Source organism: Rana temporaria, chromosome 8 (genome assembly GCF_905171775.1).
Source record: "Rana temporaria chromosome 8, aRanTem1.1, whole genome shotgun sequence".
NCBI lineage: Eukaryota > Metazoa > Chordata > Amphibia > Anura > Ranidae > Rana > Rana temporaria.
Window position 1 is genome coordinate 65688810 of NC_053496.1, and position 14897 is coordinate 65703706.

Sequence of the window (14897 nt, forward strand, 5' to 3'; positions counted from 1 at the left end):
AAATAGAAGGTTCGGCTCCTTCTTCAGTCCTCTTGCACCTGTCTTGTTTGTCTTGTTTTTGGTTAAGTGTTTTGATCAGTTAAGTAGCACTTTTGGTCCCAGGTTCGTTCTTCACTACAATATTCTTTTTCTAGATATTAAAAAAAGGTCTAAGATCTATATGAAGAGCGCACTTTTAGCAAGTTAATAAGTTTGTTTTTTGTTTTTCTTAAAAAAAAGTCTCATCGGAATAAAAAAATAAATCATCTTCTGTAAAAACAAAAAATATATATGTATATTTATATATAAACCACTAGTCCATAAGTCTTTTTTTTAATCTTATATTAGAATAGAGTAGTCTGTTCAAAGTCCGAGGAGTGGACCATTATCCAGTTCCTACCGAGAGCTTGAGTATCGAGTCCTTTTACTCCTCCGATTAAAAGGGTAATTAATAAATTCAAAACGTTTATGAGGTTCAGTGGTGTGATGACCCTTAGGTAACCTTTTCATAAAGTGAACCTCTCGTTGGTGTTGCCTTGTCTTGGATCCTTTTCTTGGGCGTCCTCTACGGGTAAACGCCATGTACCATCCTTCATACTTGGCATTTTGTAATGCTGTGTAGTTGTTTTCCAAGACAATTTCTGTGAAGACACAGTCTTTTCCTCTTCCATTTGTCTGCAATATAAATTAAAGTATATTTAAAAAAAAAGAAAACAAACTAATGAAACTCACTCAGTTTTACCAAAGAAAAATCCTGTATCCCAAATAGCCCTTTTTTTCTGTTTTTGGAATGGCCATAGTTGGATTACACAATTTGTTTAAATGTATGTTATATATAATGTATCCTCTAATTAAACATGACACTTGCTATGCCTGATTGATCTAACATAGGATTCAGAGACTGGAATTAGATCACGGCAAATGATTGAGAAGATCAATGCTTAAACTAATGTGCAGTATTTATTTGGACTTGCCATTTTGGATTTATGAACATTTCCTCTGTGGTTCAGGTTCATTTGTGAATTAAGTTATTCTCATAGTGGAATCTTTTGCCAACAGGCCAACGCCAAATTTTCTAAATCTGATTACATCGGCATGTCTGTTGAATGTATACACTGAGCATGTTATGGAAAATGTTTTAATGTGCGGTATTCTTAAAAACTAGGCAATGTTTCCTGGTAATGTCAGTGTTTATTATTAATATACTACCAATTAATTGGTATACTAATCAGGTCAGGAAAGAATGAGGTTCCTTTTGGCCTTATTAAACAAAATGATTTTAAGCAAAAAGTAGTCAAGCTTTAAAAAGCAATCCCAAAAAAATGAAAATGCTGTATCACCCAAATAGGTATCAACTTTTATCTCTAATCACTCTAAAGTGAGTTCTGATTGTATTTTTTATAAGCCTGTTTAAAACTGCTGGATAGACCAATGAAATATTGTTTCTCAAATCAACTAGCTTCTACACTTTCCCACTGGTTGCTCTAAAATAGGCCAAAATCGATTGGTTACTATGCGCTAACACAAGCAATGTTTCTTTGGCTTTTGCAATGACCCATAAATGAACTAACTTAAAATAACTAGAACAAGCAGTTCCAAAATCTTTGATTTAAGAGGGAAAAAAAAGTGGGATGCATCATTCTATACAGGTTGTTATGCAGCAGTGTAACACTGTAACCACCAGGAAGTCATTGTCAATTACTGAAGTGGATAAAGGTTGGGAAAAAACATTTCAAAAGCAGGTATGCACAGGCAGTGGGCGTATTAACTTTGATCAGCTCGGGTCCCCCTCACCCCCACCCCATAATAGTGAATACGAGGAATGAAAATCCTTATTGAACGCAGACATCTTTAGAGCCAATAATGGCTTGAAAGTGAAGTTTTTAAAAGGACCCCTCAGAGCAGTTTCTGGGTGTTAAAGAACAACCATGACTAATGTGAAGATTTCAGGGCTTAGTGATGAGGCAGTCTGAACTTTGTGTCTTAACATTCCAAATACTTGTAGCATGTAATTGTACATAATAGCAAAGCAATTTGGCTATTTGTTAAATAAGATATATGGAATTTGAAACACCCCCTTTTTTCCCCTTTCAGCTTTTCTTCTTTTTGACTCTTTTATCTCGTCTTTGTTACTCTGTTCCTTTCCCACTTCTCCTGCGTCTTTTGATCAAAAATTGTTTTTACCGTGAATTTGCAACCCCCCCTTCTTTTTTAATCAGCACCTTCTCTGTGCCTCTTGACTGCAATATTCGCCCCAATGGCTTCTCTTTATGCCTAAACTCATTGACAGACCTTCCATCTCAGTAGGCATAGGACAACATTTTGTCATGCTCTAGAATCCAACACACCTTGCCAACCAGCTTTCCTTTCTTGTTCATGCAGATATAATAACCCGTCTCGGCACCTTTAATGCGGACTTTGCTTCCAAACGTGTCTGTTTCCACAATCAACTTGGCTGCAGAGACAAAAACAGGACAGTGTTGTAATATTCCATTTTCAGCCTGGGAAGTCTACTCAGCAAAATACAGTCTTTGCTTAGAAGAGCACAAAATGCAAACTAAAAAAGTTACATGTGAAATAGCTGCCAATAAAATCTAGTTATACATGTACAAATTGCTCACAGCTGTATAGAAAATTAGATAACTGACACTTTGCTATGCAGCCTTTTGCTCTGTTTTGAGGCTCTTGAACTTCCCTCTTAACCATCTTTATATCATTGTATATTCATCCACAAATGTTAAAAAAAAATCAACTTCTAATTTTTGTTCAGTGGTTTCTATAGCCCACAGATACATTCGAGCTCTGTGGCTATTATAAGGCAGGTAAGTTAAGTAATTACATTTGTAAATAATGTTTATCATCAAGCTTATTTGCTTATTGCTGTGCAGGCTGCTAGACTGGTCACTTTGCCTATTAGAAAATTAGAAATCCCCTTCTATTCTCTATCTGCTCCTCCTCCCTCGGTCAGGTAATAACCCCCCATGGCTTCCAATAGCATCTTTATGCTGATGTCACCCAAATCTATCTCTCTATTCCCCAAGTCACCCCTTGGTCTCCTTGTGCATCAGTAGTTTACTAACTGACATATCAGTATGGATGTGACACTACTATCTAAGACTGAATCTTTCCAAATCTATGCTCATAATGTTTCCTCCACACTGCTCCTTTCCTTGACTTTTCCATTAATAGTAAAACTATCTGTCCCTCCCCTAATGGCAAGGTATGAGATATGTCACCAGCACACCAGGGAACGCCATAACAGGGTCCAACGCTTTATTGAGTGATCACATCACAGCAAAGATAGCGATGTTTCAGAACCATGCAGGAACCCATTCATCAGGCATGTGCCAGGGCGCAATCCTGGATTCTGGCCTCTTTTATCCTCACATCTAATCACTGTTAAAATCATGCCACCGTCACCTCTTTACCATTACCAATATATACCCCTTCATAACCAATGACACCACCAATCTACTAATTCTCTGCTTTGTTATCTCTCCCCTGCAACTCCCTCCTCGTTGGCCTACTTTTGTACAAGCTATCCCCACATCAGTCTATCATAAATACTGCTGCCAGACTCATCCACCTTAACAATCGCTCAGTGTTCACTACTGCTCTCTGCCAATTCCTCCACTGGTCTAGGCTCCCCCAACAAATACAATTCAAAATACTAACAATAACACACAAAGCCATCCACAATTTTGCCCAGAGCTACATCAATAACTTTGTCTCAATGTCATCACCCAAACTGTCCTCTTCATCCCACTTAAAACCTCTTGCCTTCTGGCTTACTCATCACCTCCTCCCATGCTCGCCCCTAGGACTTCTACCGAGGCTCTCCATTCTTTGGAACTCTCTATCCTAATTTTGCCGGTTACCTCCTACTCTGTCCATCTTTAGGAAATTTCTGAAAACAAATTTCTTCAAGAAAGCCTATCCCACGTCTACTGATCAACTGAGCTTTTACTTTCTTCATCAACTCATCCCCCCCCACAGTTAACACATTTTTAAATAACATGACCCTCCCTTGCTGACCGTAAACTCTCATGAGCAGAACCTTCCAAAAATTTGTCCTGAGTGTTATTGCCTCTTTATTGTAAGGTGTTGCAAAAATTGCTGTTGCTTCCATAAACTTGTCCTGAGTTGTATTGCCTCTTTATTGTAAGGTGTTACAAAAACTGCCGTTGCTATTTAAATCCTGTATTATAATATGAATTCAAGCTTCACATGCTGTAATGGGGAACTAGATATACAGAGTAATTCCATGCAAGCATAATGTAGACAAAAGGTAAGTGTAGACAACAGTTGGCAGTAGGTATAGACTTCTCGCACAGGAGCAGACACATTTTTAACATTTATCCCTGTACTTTTTTTTTGGGGGGGGGGGGGGGTTTTGTTGGAAGCCAAAGGCTACTAAAACTGTTATATAAACAAAGACTGGCTGAGGCATTGGAGTGAGCCTTCTAATGTGCATGTGATATAGCTTTGTTCAAATGTGATGCCTGAAATTACCTATAGCTTTAAAAACATGGTTTTAGCATGTAGATAACAAATCATTGGAGAAAATCCACCCAAGCATGGGGGTGTTGGGAAGAACTTTCAGAACCAATGATGGTGTCTTAAATGCTTTGTTTCTGGTCCAGAACAGGAATTTACATGCATTTTCTTGATGCATAAACGTGATCAAGCTCTTAAACACAGGACAGCATGGCAGCTAGATTGCATTCTGGGTTTATTATCTTGGGTTTTATGTGTGTTTTGTCTAGGGATATCTGGCTTAGCATGAAAATACATTAAGACAATGAGCTTGTACTCAAAAACCGTTCTTAAAAATAATACCTTTTTATTGCCAGTATGAACAAATATTATAGAGTCATAATCTAATAATGATTTATTACACAGGCAGGCAAAACTCAGAAGCTAACATGTCATGTTTAACCAAGGCAGACAATAAACACCCTAACAATCAATCTTAGGACATGCCCCCTCTATATCTGTATCCTGGCCAATAAATGAGTCTGTTGCTTTAACAAAGGTTAAGCTTCTTCTAAGTAGATACTGGTAGTTCTGTGTAACCCATCAATTTCCATATTTTTGGCAACCTGCAGAAATGGGCCCATTTTCCAGGTTATATTTGGAATTATTTTACTCTGTGCACTAACACAGAGGATAGCAAATGCCCTTTAATTTGTTTCACCCTTGTGTGTTGAGTCATATTGATTTACTTTCTGTTTTTTTAACAGAGGCATTGATCGTTGTTCAGACTAACTATGCAAATTGTGGGTCAATGAAGCTTAAAAAAAAAGAAAGAAAAAAAAAACACCCACACATCCACATTTAAACTTAACATGATACTTCTTTGTCTGACTAAATAGTGATTGTTGGACAATGAGAGACAACTGCACAAGTGATTATGGCACAGCAAAAGATTATTAATATTTTGTGCTGATGTCTTTTTATGCAATCATATTCTTGCATCTTTTTTCTAGGAACACGTACAATTTTCCTCTAAAATGTAAATGTAATTGCATCGTGAAACTGCTCATTAGATTAGCCATCTACCCACACAGTGCATGGAAAACTAGATATAGATTCCTGTCTCCATCCTATAGCAAACAGTATAAGTAGTAGAACTTTAGGTTGTATGGGATTTTCTATAAAAGAAAGCTAAATATGGCCTATATGACGCAATTACATTTCAGCTATCATGTCTATTGGCCAGGGTTGAACAAATGAGGAAGAATCTGATTTGTTGTCATGATATACAATACCTCTAAATGTATTATTTTTAAAATCCCTTGATACAGCGATATGCCTATAGCCTACATATTGCCAAGAACCAAAATTTGATATCTGGCACAGAACAGACCGATGTAACAAAAAAAATTAAACTTGATCCTGCCTTTAATTTATTAGCTGTGAAAATGGACTGATACCTTGTTCATTTTTTTTTAGTTGGATGTATGAAGGAAAATCAATCTGAAATCCAGTAAAAGGCTTAAAGGATATTGATTGATTTCAGTGTCTGTCTTGTGCATTGTTTTACTGACAAGATACAAAATTACAATGCCATCAGTCCCAAAATACAGGAAACCACATCTTTAAAATGAGTGAAAGAGCAGTTTTACTGAAGGTGTATTTTAAACATTAGCTCTTGTACTATTTAAAAACCAAATCTGATTTAGGGGATTTTTTAAAATTTTCCAGAATCTGATTGGGCAGCTGAATCCATGTAAAAAAAAAAGAATCTTTTAGAAAAACTTTATTAAAACATTAGACAGTGTACACACCTCTCCTTTAGTATGCTATCTATCTAGCTACCTATCTGGTATAAAGGCAAGTATGTACTGTACTGTATATTTCATATCCTTGTAATATTTTTTCTGTAGCTTTATCCCATTTTTTCAGGATTACAGACAAACTCTTCAAGTTGTGATTAATTTAATTCCACCCAACATGCTTTTAATCTGTATCTATGCTGATTGCAAAATGAATGTTCTTCCCTCTCTGATTTCTTTTTCTTTTTTTTTTTTAAAAGGGGTCATGAGATTTTTGGAGATGTATTTTTGGAAAGCTTAGCGTTTTCATTTCTATTCTTTTGCTCTAGTGACAGCTTTATCCCAGTAAAATTATGTTTCAAGCTGAAACTTTGAAGGAAAGTAGCTACGTTGATGCAGAAAAAATGCAGTGAGACACATCTGATCCCAAAACTGCACTGAGAAGAGGAGAAAGTATTCAGGAAATGTTGAAAAAGGTGAAAGTAAGAAGAGTTTTAATGGCTCTTCCAGACATTAGGGGTCTCTCTGGAGATTCATATAGAACGATCTTGAACGTCTTTTTAGCGTTTACAGACTACAACTTTCTTAAACCTTTACATCTGAGAAAAAGCTTGTTCTTTTTCTGTTTTATATCATACTTCCTAACCGTCATAACATAAAAAATTATATATATACCGTATATATATATATATATATATATATATATATATATATATATATATATATATATATATATATATATATATATATATATATATATATGTGTGTGTGTTTATTCTTTTTCTTTCTATTTTTTTTTTTAATTCCCTGCCTTGAACTCTCTTTAATTGTTCTGTTTTGATCTAAATTATGTTTTTTTGCTCTGTAATTGTATGTAGACATACCCCCTCTATACCAGACTGTCTGTGTCCACTAATGCTAAACCTATTTTACAGAACACATTTTTTTTCCTTTTGGTAATAATTTTGGAAAACATAAAAAAAAAATCCACAGTTTCCTACATTAGCAGCCAAAGTGTGTTTTAGGGCTATGCTGTAATCATTGAATCCCTATGCCCTATTCAATACTAAGCTTTAGCTTCATAGGTTACAGAATTTCAAATGTAGGGAAAATTTAGAAGTGCGAATCCCTTGTTTGAATTGCTAGTATCAGGAGATTTCCGCAGAACAAAACCATAGGAAACAAGCGAGGCCTACTTCAAAGTTTGGAATTTAATTGACCGTTTAATTTACGACATGGATTGCTAAAAATGGACTTCTTAAAATAACAGCTGATTCTTTGACTCTTCCCACCTGAACAGGCCTGGGCTTTGAGTACCACTGTCACTAAGGCCTATGCCTGCATTAGCAACAACATACAAGAAAGCAGCTGTGAAGAACATTGTTTTCACTTTCCTGCTGTCTTTGTGAGTTAATGCAAGATTTTTTTTGTAGTTGAAAGACAAACTGAAGAGTAGTGTTGCAGAGCAGACTTAAGCCAAGGAAACATTATATATATATAATTCATTCTACGATTGCAGAGTAATCACCAGTGGAAAAACAGTGGTATGGGTGCATTCCATTAAAATATCTGAAGCCACAGCAGAATACTTCAGAAAATCAAGTGCTCAAAAAAAAAAAAAAATCAATATGGCTGCACGTTGAGTGATTTTAACATGAAATTAAACTGGACAAAAGCAGACTTTATGAAAATGACTTGATGTATCAGACGTGCTACATGTACAACTATTCTGTCTATGGTTACATATGATTTTTCTGTCCACTAGTTCAAACATGTTGAACAAGGAAAATCAGTAAAAGCCTCACGCTGATCTTAATGCAATGACCCTATTGTTATTAATTGCCCTTATTCATTATCAAGTGCTATGCTAAGTGCAATAACCCATAGCAACCTATAAAAACTCACTCTGCTGAATTCAAACCGGGACTAGATGAATTCTGATTGGTTGCTATCGGTTACAGCATTATTGACTGATTGCTCTCTATGAAATTAGGATGAAAGTATTGAAGATCTATTTATCTATACAAAGCAAGTCAAACAAAAGCACAGCTCATTTATCCATTTGCAGCATAACGTGGAGCCTCAGTCTTTAAGTCATTTGATCAGAACTGGTATGACTCTGCAGGTTATGCGGTCTCATATTTCAGGTGCCAAATTTAGAGTGCAAGCTTTATGGAGTACTGACTCATGAGGACAAAAAAGAGTAATCCCTTTTTCAATCACATGTTGTCCAACTATATGTTGTTATTAAATGATAGAGGACCTATGTATTATTATTTGAGTTTGGGTTAGTGGTTAAAATTGTGGCCTTGCAGCACTGGAGTCCCTGATAAAGTTTCAATTAGGACACTGTCTACATGGAATCTGTATGGTCTTACTGCATAGAATGTAAAATGCAAAAAACTCATCCCACCTCCATACACTACACAGATAGATCTATTGGCTTGCACCCAGACTGGCCATAATGTGTACGGATCTTCAAGACTCTGACAGCAATATATAATTCTAAGAATCTCTGAGCACAGGTGGTGAATGATTTGATGTATTCCATAAAGGCCTGTGCAATGCTGGCCTTTGAATGATCAAAACAAATCTCCTTCCTATATATGCTCATTTCTTATTGGTCTTTTGAATTGTTGACTTTTCTTTGTAATGCAAACTGTCTATTATTAAAATAAGCAACTTAGAAAATAAAACAACCTAAAAACCACCAACCACGCCAAACACAAAACAAGAAACAGTAATGGCAATAGAAGTTACAACAAGAGCGGTATCAAGTCTTGGATATGTCTTATCTTCTACACAAATAAATTACCAACTGAGCTTTGCACTGGGCCTGTGTAACCATATCTGCTTCAAGGTCCCCAAAATTAAAGGAAAATAAAATAATATATTTTGTACCAGATTTACTGACCAAAACAGGCAAAACAAAAAAGATAAATCTGCATTGTATTCCCTATCAATATGTGTACTTTACAGGCCTAAAAAATTGGCAGTTAGCATTATTCAACTCATTGGTACATGAACTGTAGTATCTAGTCCCACATAAACAATTTGTCATATACCTTCCCCCAATCCCCAAGCCAAAAAAAAAAAAAAAAGTATGCTTACCATGTGGATCCCCATCTTCGGCCATTGCATTGATTTTCTTGTTGTCCATCACTTGTACGTGTTTCCCGCTGGTCCGGCTGTATAGCTGGTAGGTCCTGATAAGCCTTCTGCTCAGCTGGTCGGTCACCAGGCTTTGCTCCCTCACATGCTGTGTAAAATTAGGTGGGGACTGAACAGTTACCTTTAGGAAATACATAAAACAAGCTATTATATTTATACTGCTTAGTACATCTAGATGAAGCCCAAACACACTCTAAGGTGTTGCTGGCGTACTTTAAGGGCATTAACACAAGATCACGACAATAAGAATATCTTACAAGTAGCTCAAAGACTACGAGTAAGTGTGTGGTATATATGCTCATAAACTATGCCCATCTTTAATAAAGCCACTTTGCCAAATTCTGGAACTCTATATAAACAGAGAGTTTGGAGTTCAAATAGGCATTTGGCAAGTTACGAAGTTTTGTAGCATAGTAATAAAACAGAGGCCTATGGTAGAAATAAATCTCAGTCTATCTGTACCATAAAATTACATGATAAAAGAAATAAAGTAGATTGTCTATAGCATATAGTATCTAATGCAATAGCAAACTACTACACTAATACACATACAGAAAATACACACAGATTATATATATATATATATATATATATATATATATATATATATATATATATATATATATATATATATATACACACACATATGTTTGAACATCAATGCAGCTGCAATGTTATACCATAATGTGCGGAAACCACATTTACTGGTGTGACAAATTTGGCAGATTGCAAAGCAAACCCTTCTTGCTGAGATTTATACTCCCTTTGGCTATACAGAGCTCCATTGGACACAAGCAGCATTGCTCTTGTCTTTGACATTTATAAAGATGTATATTCAACAAATGTGAGGGAGATTCCTCTCTCCTTCTATGGGTGACAAGGGAGCTTTTACTAAAATCCCCATATCAAATCAGAGATTCTGCTTCTGAACAGCCCATACCTCACAAAGTCAATAGAATTTTTTTTTTTTTTTTTTTTTTACTGTGTCCTGAGTCTAGTGAAGCTTCCCATTCCCTTAAGTGCCCCTTCCATTTTTACACGTGTATGTGGGCCAATATGTTTAGAATCTGCTGCCAGATCTCAACATTGCAGCCTGTGGTGATATAGACTGGTAACCATAAGGCTGGTACAACCCCATCTGATATTGCAATGATTTGCCTAAATCTTTATTATAAACTGTAACACCTGCTTTATGTTTAATTACAAGCATTACAATATTGGTAGTCTAGTATAGATGGCCTACATTCTTTACAGAACACATTTTTTATTAAAAATAGCTTAGAAATTAACTAAGGCCGGCCATGCATTATACCGTTTTCTTGTATAATTCCTTTAGATTTGCCAAAATCATATAATATGAGGTCAAACCTAAACACTTGTAATGTGTATGCAATCAGGTAGGCTCCTGCACTACATAGTTGAAGGTAAATCTAAAGGAAATTGAAAAATAAATGTATAATGTATGGCCAGCCTAATATATATATTAGATCTCTCCCATTGATAGTCCACATTCTTTACAGAATGCATATTTTTTTTAAATAAGTTTAAAATGAACTAAGGCTGGCCACACACTATACAGTTTTCTTGTACAATTTTCATTCAGATTTACCAAAATCATAATATACGAGGTCAAACCTAAACACTTTCAATTTGTATGCAATCAGGCAGGCCCTTGCACTGCATAGTTGAAGGTAAATCTAAAGGGAATTGAAAAAGAAAATTGTATAATGTATGGCCAGCCTAAAATATATTAGATCTCCCACCTAGTCCACATTCTTTACTAAGTATTTTTTTTTTATTATTATTTAAAAATAATGAGCAGAAATATATACTAGATCTACTGAGTTGAATAATGTTCCCCCCCCAAAAAAAAAAAAAAAAAATATTAATTAGGGTCAAAAATAAACTAAAATATATACTAGATCTACTGAGTTGATAACTGTTCCCCAAAAAATTATTTTTATTAATTAGGGTCAAAAATAAACTAAAATATATACTAGATCTACTGAGTTGATAACTGTTCCCCAAAAAATGAATTTTTATTAATATTGGTCAAAAATATATACTAGATCTACTGAGTTGATAACTGTTCCCCAAAAAAAATATTTTTATTAATTAGGGTCAAAAATAAACTAAAATATATACTAGATCTACTGAGTTGATAACTGTTCCCCCAAAAATGAATTTTTATTAATATTGGTCAAAAATATATACTAGATCTACTGAGTTGATAACTGTTCCCCAAAAAATTTTTTTTATTAATTAGGGTCAAAAATAAACTAAAATATATATTAGATCTACTGAGTTGATAATTGTTCCCCCAAAATGTATTTTTATTATTATTGGTCAAAAATAAACTAAAATATATACTAGATCTACTGAGTTGATAACTGTTCCCCCAAAATGTATTTTTATTAATATTGGTCAAAAAAATAACTAAAATATATACTAGATCTGCTGAGTTGATAACTGTTCCCCCAAAATGTATTTTTATTAATATTGGTCAAAAAAAATAACTAAAATATATACTAGATCTACTGAGTTGATAACTGTTCCCCCAAAAATGAATTTTTATTAATATTGGTCAAAAATAAACTAAAATATATACTAGATCTACTGAGTTGATAACCAAAATGTAGTTATATGATATTGGTCAAAAATAAACTAAAATATATACTAGATCTACTGAGTTGATAACCAAAATGTAGTTATATGATATTGGTCAAAAATAAACTAACATACATATTAAATCTATCACCTTGATAGCCTATATTCTTTATTAAGTAGAATTGTATTAATATAGTAGAAAAATCTGCTAAAATCTTTTAGATCCATTGCCTTGACCTTGAGGTATAGGAGTTTAGAATCGTAACAGAAGAAAAAGTAATATTGTTACACTCTGCAGCTACTATTTATCAATGTGCTTCTTCTCAAAGAATGCAGAGTTTTAACAGATATAAAGTAGAATACAATGTAATAAAATAAAGGTAACAAAGGTTTGATTCTTACCTGAGCTTGTAAGCAGATGACAAATAAGTGCATCAACCTGGAGGAAAAAAGAAAAAGAAAGACAGGAGGATTTAGAGGGGTGCTGTGTAGTGAGAAGCTAGTAAAGGGGGTGATACAAAGTTGGCTGTACTCACATATATCCAAGCATGGATGTCATGTAGCTCATGGTGAGGCTGTGTAGTAAGGAGGATAGTCCCTGGGAGGCTTGCTGTGTGTGTCTGGCAGGCAGGCTGGGGAAAGTCCTTGGCTGGGAGAAGGTGCAGAGCTGCTTAGTCCTAGGAGCTCAGGCACGGTTCCCCTCCCATCTCCCTGTCCAGGATACCGGAGAGCCTAGGCGGAGGGCTAGACCAAGGCAGATCGCCCCCCAAACACAAAGCTCCCCCTAAACAGGATCCTTGACTGCTTCGCAAACAAGAGCCTGGGATAAAAAAAAACTAAAGAAAATCAGAGCGATCCTCCTTCCAAAGAAGTAGCTGCTTGGTGCCCAGACAGAAGAGCCCGACGTCGGAGGTGGCTTCCAATGAGTCCAGAGGAGGTGCAATTGTCCAAGTCTTCTCAAGGGTGGCTGCAGATGGCCAAGTCTCAAGTAGATGCAAGAAGCTGGACTGTCAGGTTCAGCCTCCTCCAGAAAACTGAAGCAAAACTCAGGATAAGTTAAGAAAAGAAGCTTCTTGGGAGGATCATGAGTTTTTTTTCTCCCCTTCTGTGAAAATGACGTTGCAGGGCAGCCCTTTGCAGTGTGATGAATGATGATGAAAGGATTTGTTGAGTGCTGATCACACTCTAGTTAGTAGCCAATGTAACCTGGCTGTGATTGGGGGACCTCCTGATAGCTCAGTGACTGTGTGTATATGTGTGTGTGTGAGAGAGTGTGTGTGTGTATTGGCTGGTATCTCATTGAGCACTAAGTGTACTGATTGCAGTCCCTCCTCTTGTCCTGAGCTCTCCAATGTCAAACTCCCTTCTCATCTATCCTGGCTTAATTGTGGGAGGATGGTCCCAGGAAAAACCAGCCCCTTGTATCTCTAGCCTTACAGGATGCCCTCAGTTATACACATAAATTATGTAAGTCGTTCAACTCTGCCAATTACCCTTTGCAGCTCCTGGAATGAAGTCAGCAGCAAGTGCACACAGGCAATATTAGAAAGATGCCCTGTATTAAATTGTAAATAGGAATAGATAGACTGGAAAATGCCCATATATACCCCCAGGCACATCATAAACACACAATCTCTGATTCTTTCATTATATTTTTACGACAAATAAAAGACACATCAGCTCTGATTTATTTGCAAGTTTTACAGATCATTGCTTTCTCAGGAGAAAACTTAATGTAGCTGTTGTGGAACTACAATCCTCAGTATCTCAAGCTTGCTTATCAGCAGTATTTGTGGAACTACAAACCCCAGTATGGCAAGATTGCTTATCTGCAGCTGCTGTGGGTCTACATGCTCCAGTGTGGCAAGCTTCCTTATCTGCAGTTGTTGAGGAACTACAATCTCCAGCATGACACGCTTATCTGTAGCTGTTGTGGAACTTTAAGCCTCAGCATGACAAGCATGCTTCTTGTCTGCAGCTCTGGTGGAACTAAAAGCTCCAGCGTGGCAAGCTTTCTTATGTGCAGCTGTTGAAATGTCCTGCATGGCAAGCCCCTCTGCAGCTGTTGATGAACTACAATATCCTGCATGGCAAGCTCTTCTGCAGATGTTGAGGAACTACAATATCCTGCATGGAAAGCTCCTTTGCAGCTGTTGAGGAACTACAATATCCTGCATGGAAAGCTCCTCTGCATGCTGTTGAGGAACTACAATATCCTCCATGGCACGCTCCTTTGCAGCTGTTGTGGAACTGCAAGCCCCAGCATTGCAAGCATGATTGTCTGCAGCTCTTGTGGAACTAAAAGCTTCAGCATGGCAAGCTTGCTTATATGCAGTTGTTGAGGAACTACAATCTATAGCATGGCTGGCAAGGTTATCTGTAGCTGTTGTGGAACTGCAAGTCTCAGCATGGCAAGCATGCTTGACTGCAGCTCGGGTGGAACTAAAAGCCCCAGCATGGCAAGCTTGCTTATCTGCAGCTCTTGTGAAACTACAAGTCCCAGCATGGCAAGATTGCTTATCTGCAGCTCTTGTGAAACTACAAGTCCCAGCATGGCAAGCTTTCTTATCTGCAGCTCTTGTGAAACTACAAGTCCCAGCATGGCAAGCTTGCTTATCTGCAGCTCTTGTGAAACTACAAGTCCCAGCATGGCAAGCTTGCTTATCTGCAGCCCTTGTGAAACTACAAGTCCCAGCATGGCAAGCTTGCTTATCTGCAGCTGATGTGAAATTGCAAGCCTGAGCATGGCAAACTTACACAACCACAGTTGCTGTGGAACTACAAAGTCCATCAAGGCAAATTGGCACATCTGCAGCTGTGGTGGAACTACAAGCCTCAGCATGTCAAGTTTGCTTATCTGAA

General features: G+C 36.6%; 1 protein-coding gene across 2 annotated transcripts; it reads right to left on the bottom strand.

Annotated features, from left to right (window-relative positions):
- Window positions 1-259: 259 nt before the first annotated feature.
- FGF8 (fibroblast growth factor 8) lies at window positions 260-13389 on the bottom strand. 2 transcript variants are annotated; one of them, XM_040361934.1, is made up of 5 exons: window positions 12572-13389; window positions 12438-12474; window positions 9369-9516; window positions 2328-2434; window positions 260-654 (listed from the first exon to the last, which is right to left on the bottom strand). In XM_040361934.1, the coding sequence occupies exons 1-5, from the start codon at window positions 12601-12603 to the stop codon at window positions 376-378; spliced, it is 603 nt and encodes a 200-aa protein (XP_040217868.1). In that variant the 5' UTR covers window positions 12604-13389; the 3' UTR covers window positions 260-375. The 2 variants fall into 2 exon arrangements, with proteins under 2 accessions (XP_040217868.1, XP_040217867.1); XM_040361933.1 differs by having other exon boundaries at window positions 9369-9549; window positions 12572-13388.
- Window positions 13390-14897: the final 1508 nt, after the last annotated feature.

Coding starts and splice junctions, on each gene's coding strand:
- FGF8 (XM_040361933.1), bottom strand. CDS start 12,603: ATGAGCTACATGACATCCATGCTTGGATATAT. Junction 9,550..12,437: donor TCATCTGCTTACAAGCTCAG/GTAAGAATCAAA, acceptor TATTTCCTAAAG/GTAACTGTTCAGTCCCCACC. Junction 2,435..9,368: donor CGAAGATGGGGATCCACATG/GTAAGCATACTT, acceptor TTGTCTCTGCAG/CCAAGTTGATTGTGGAAACA.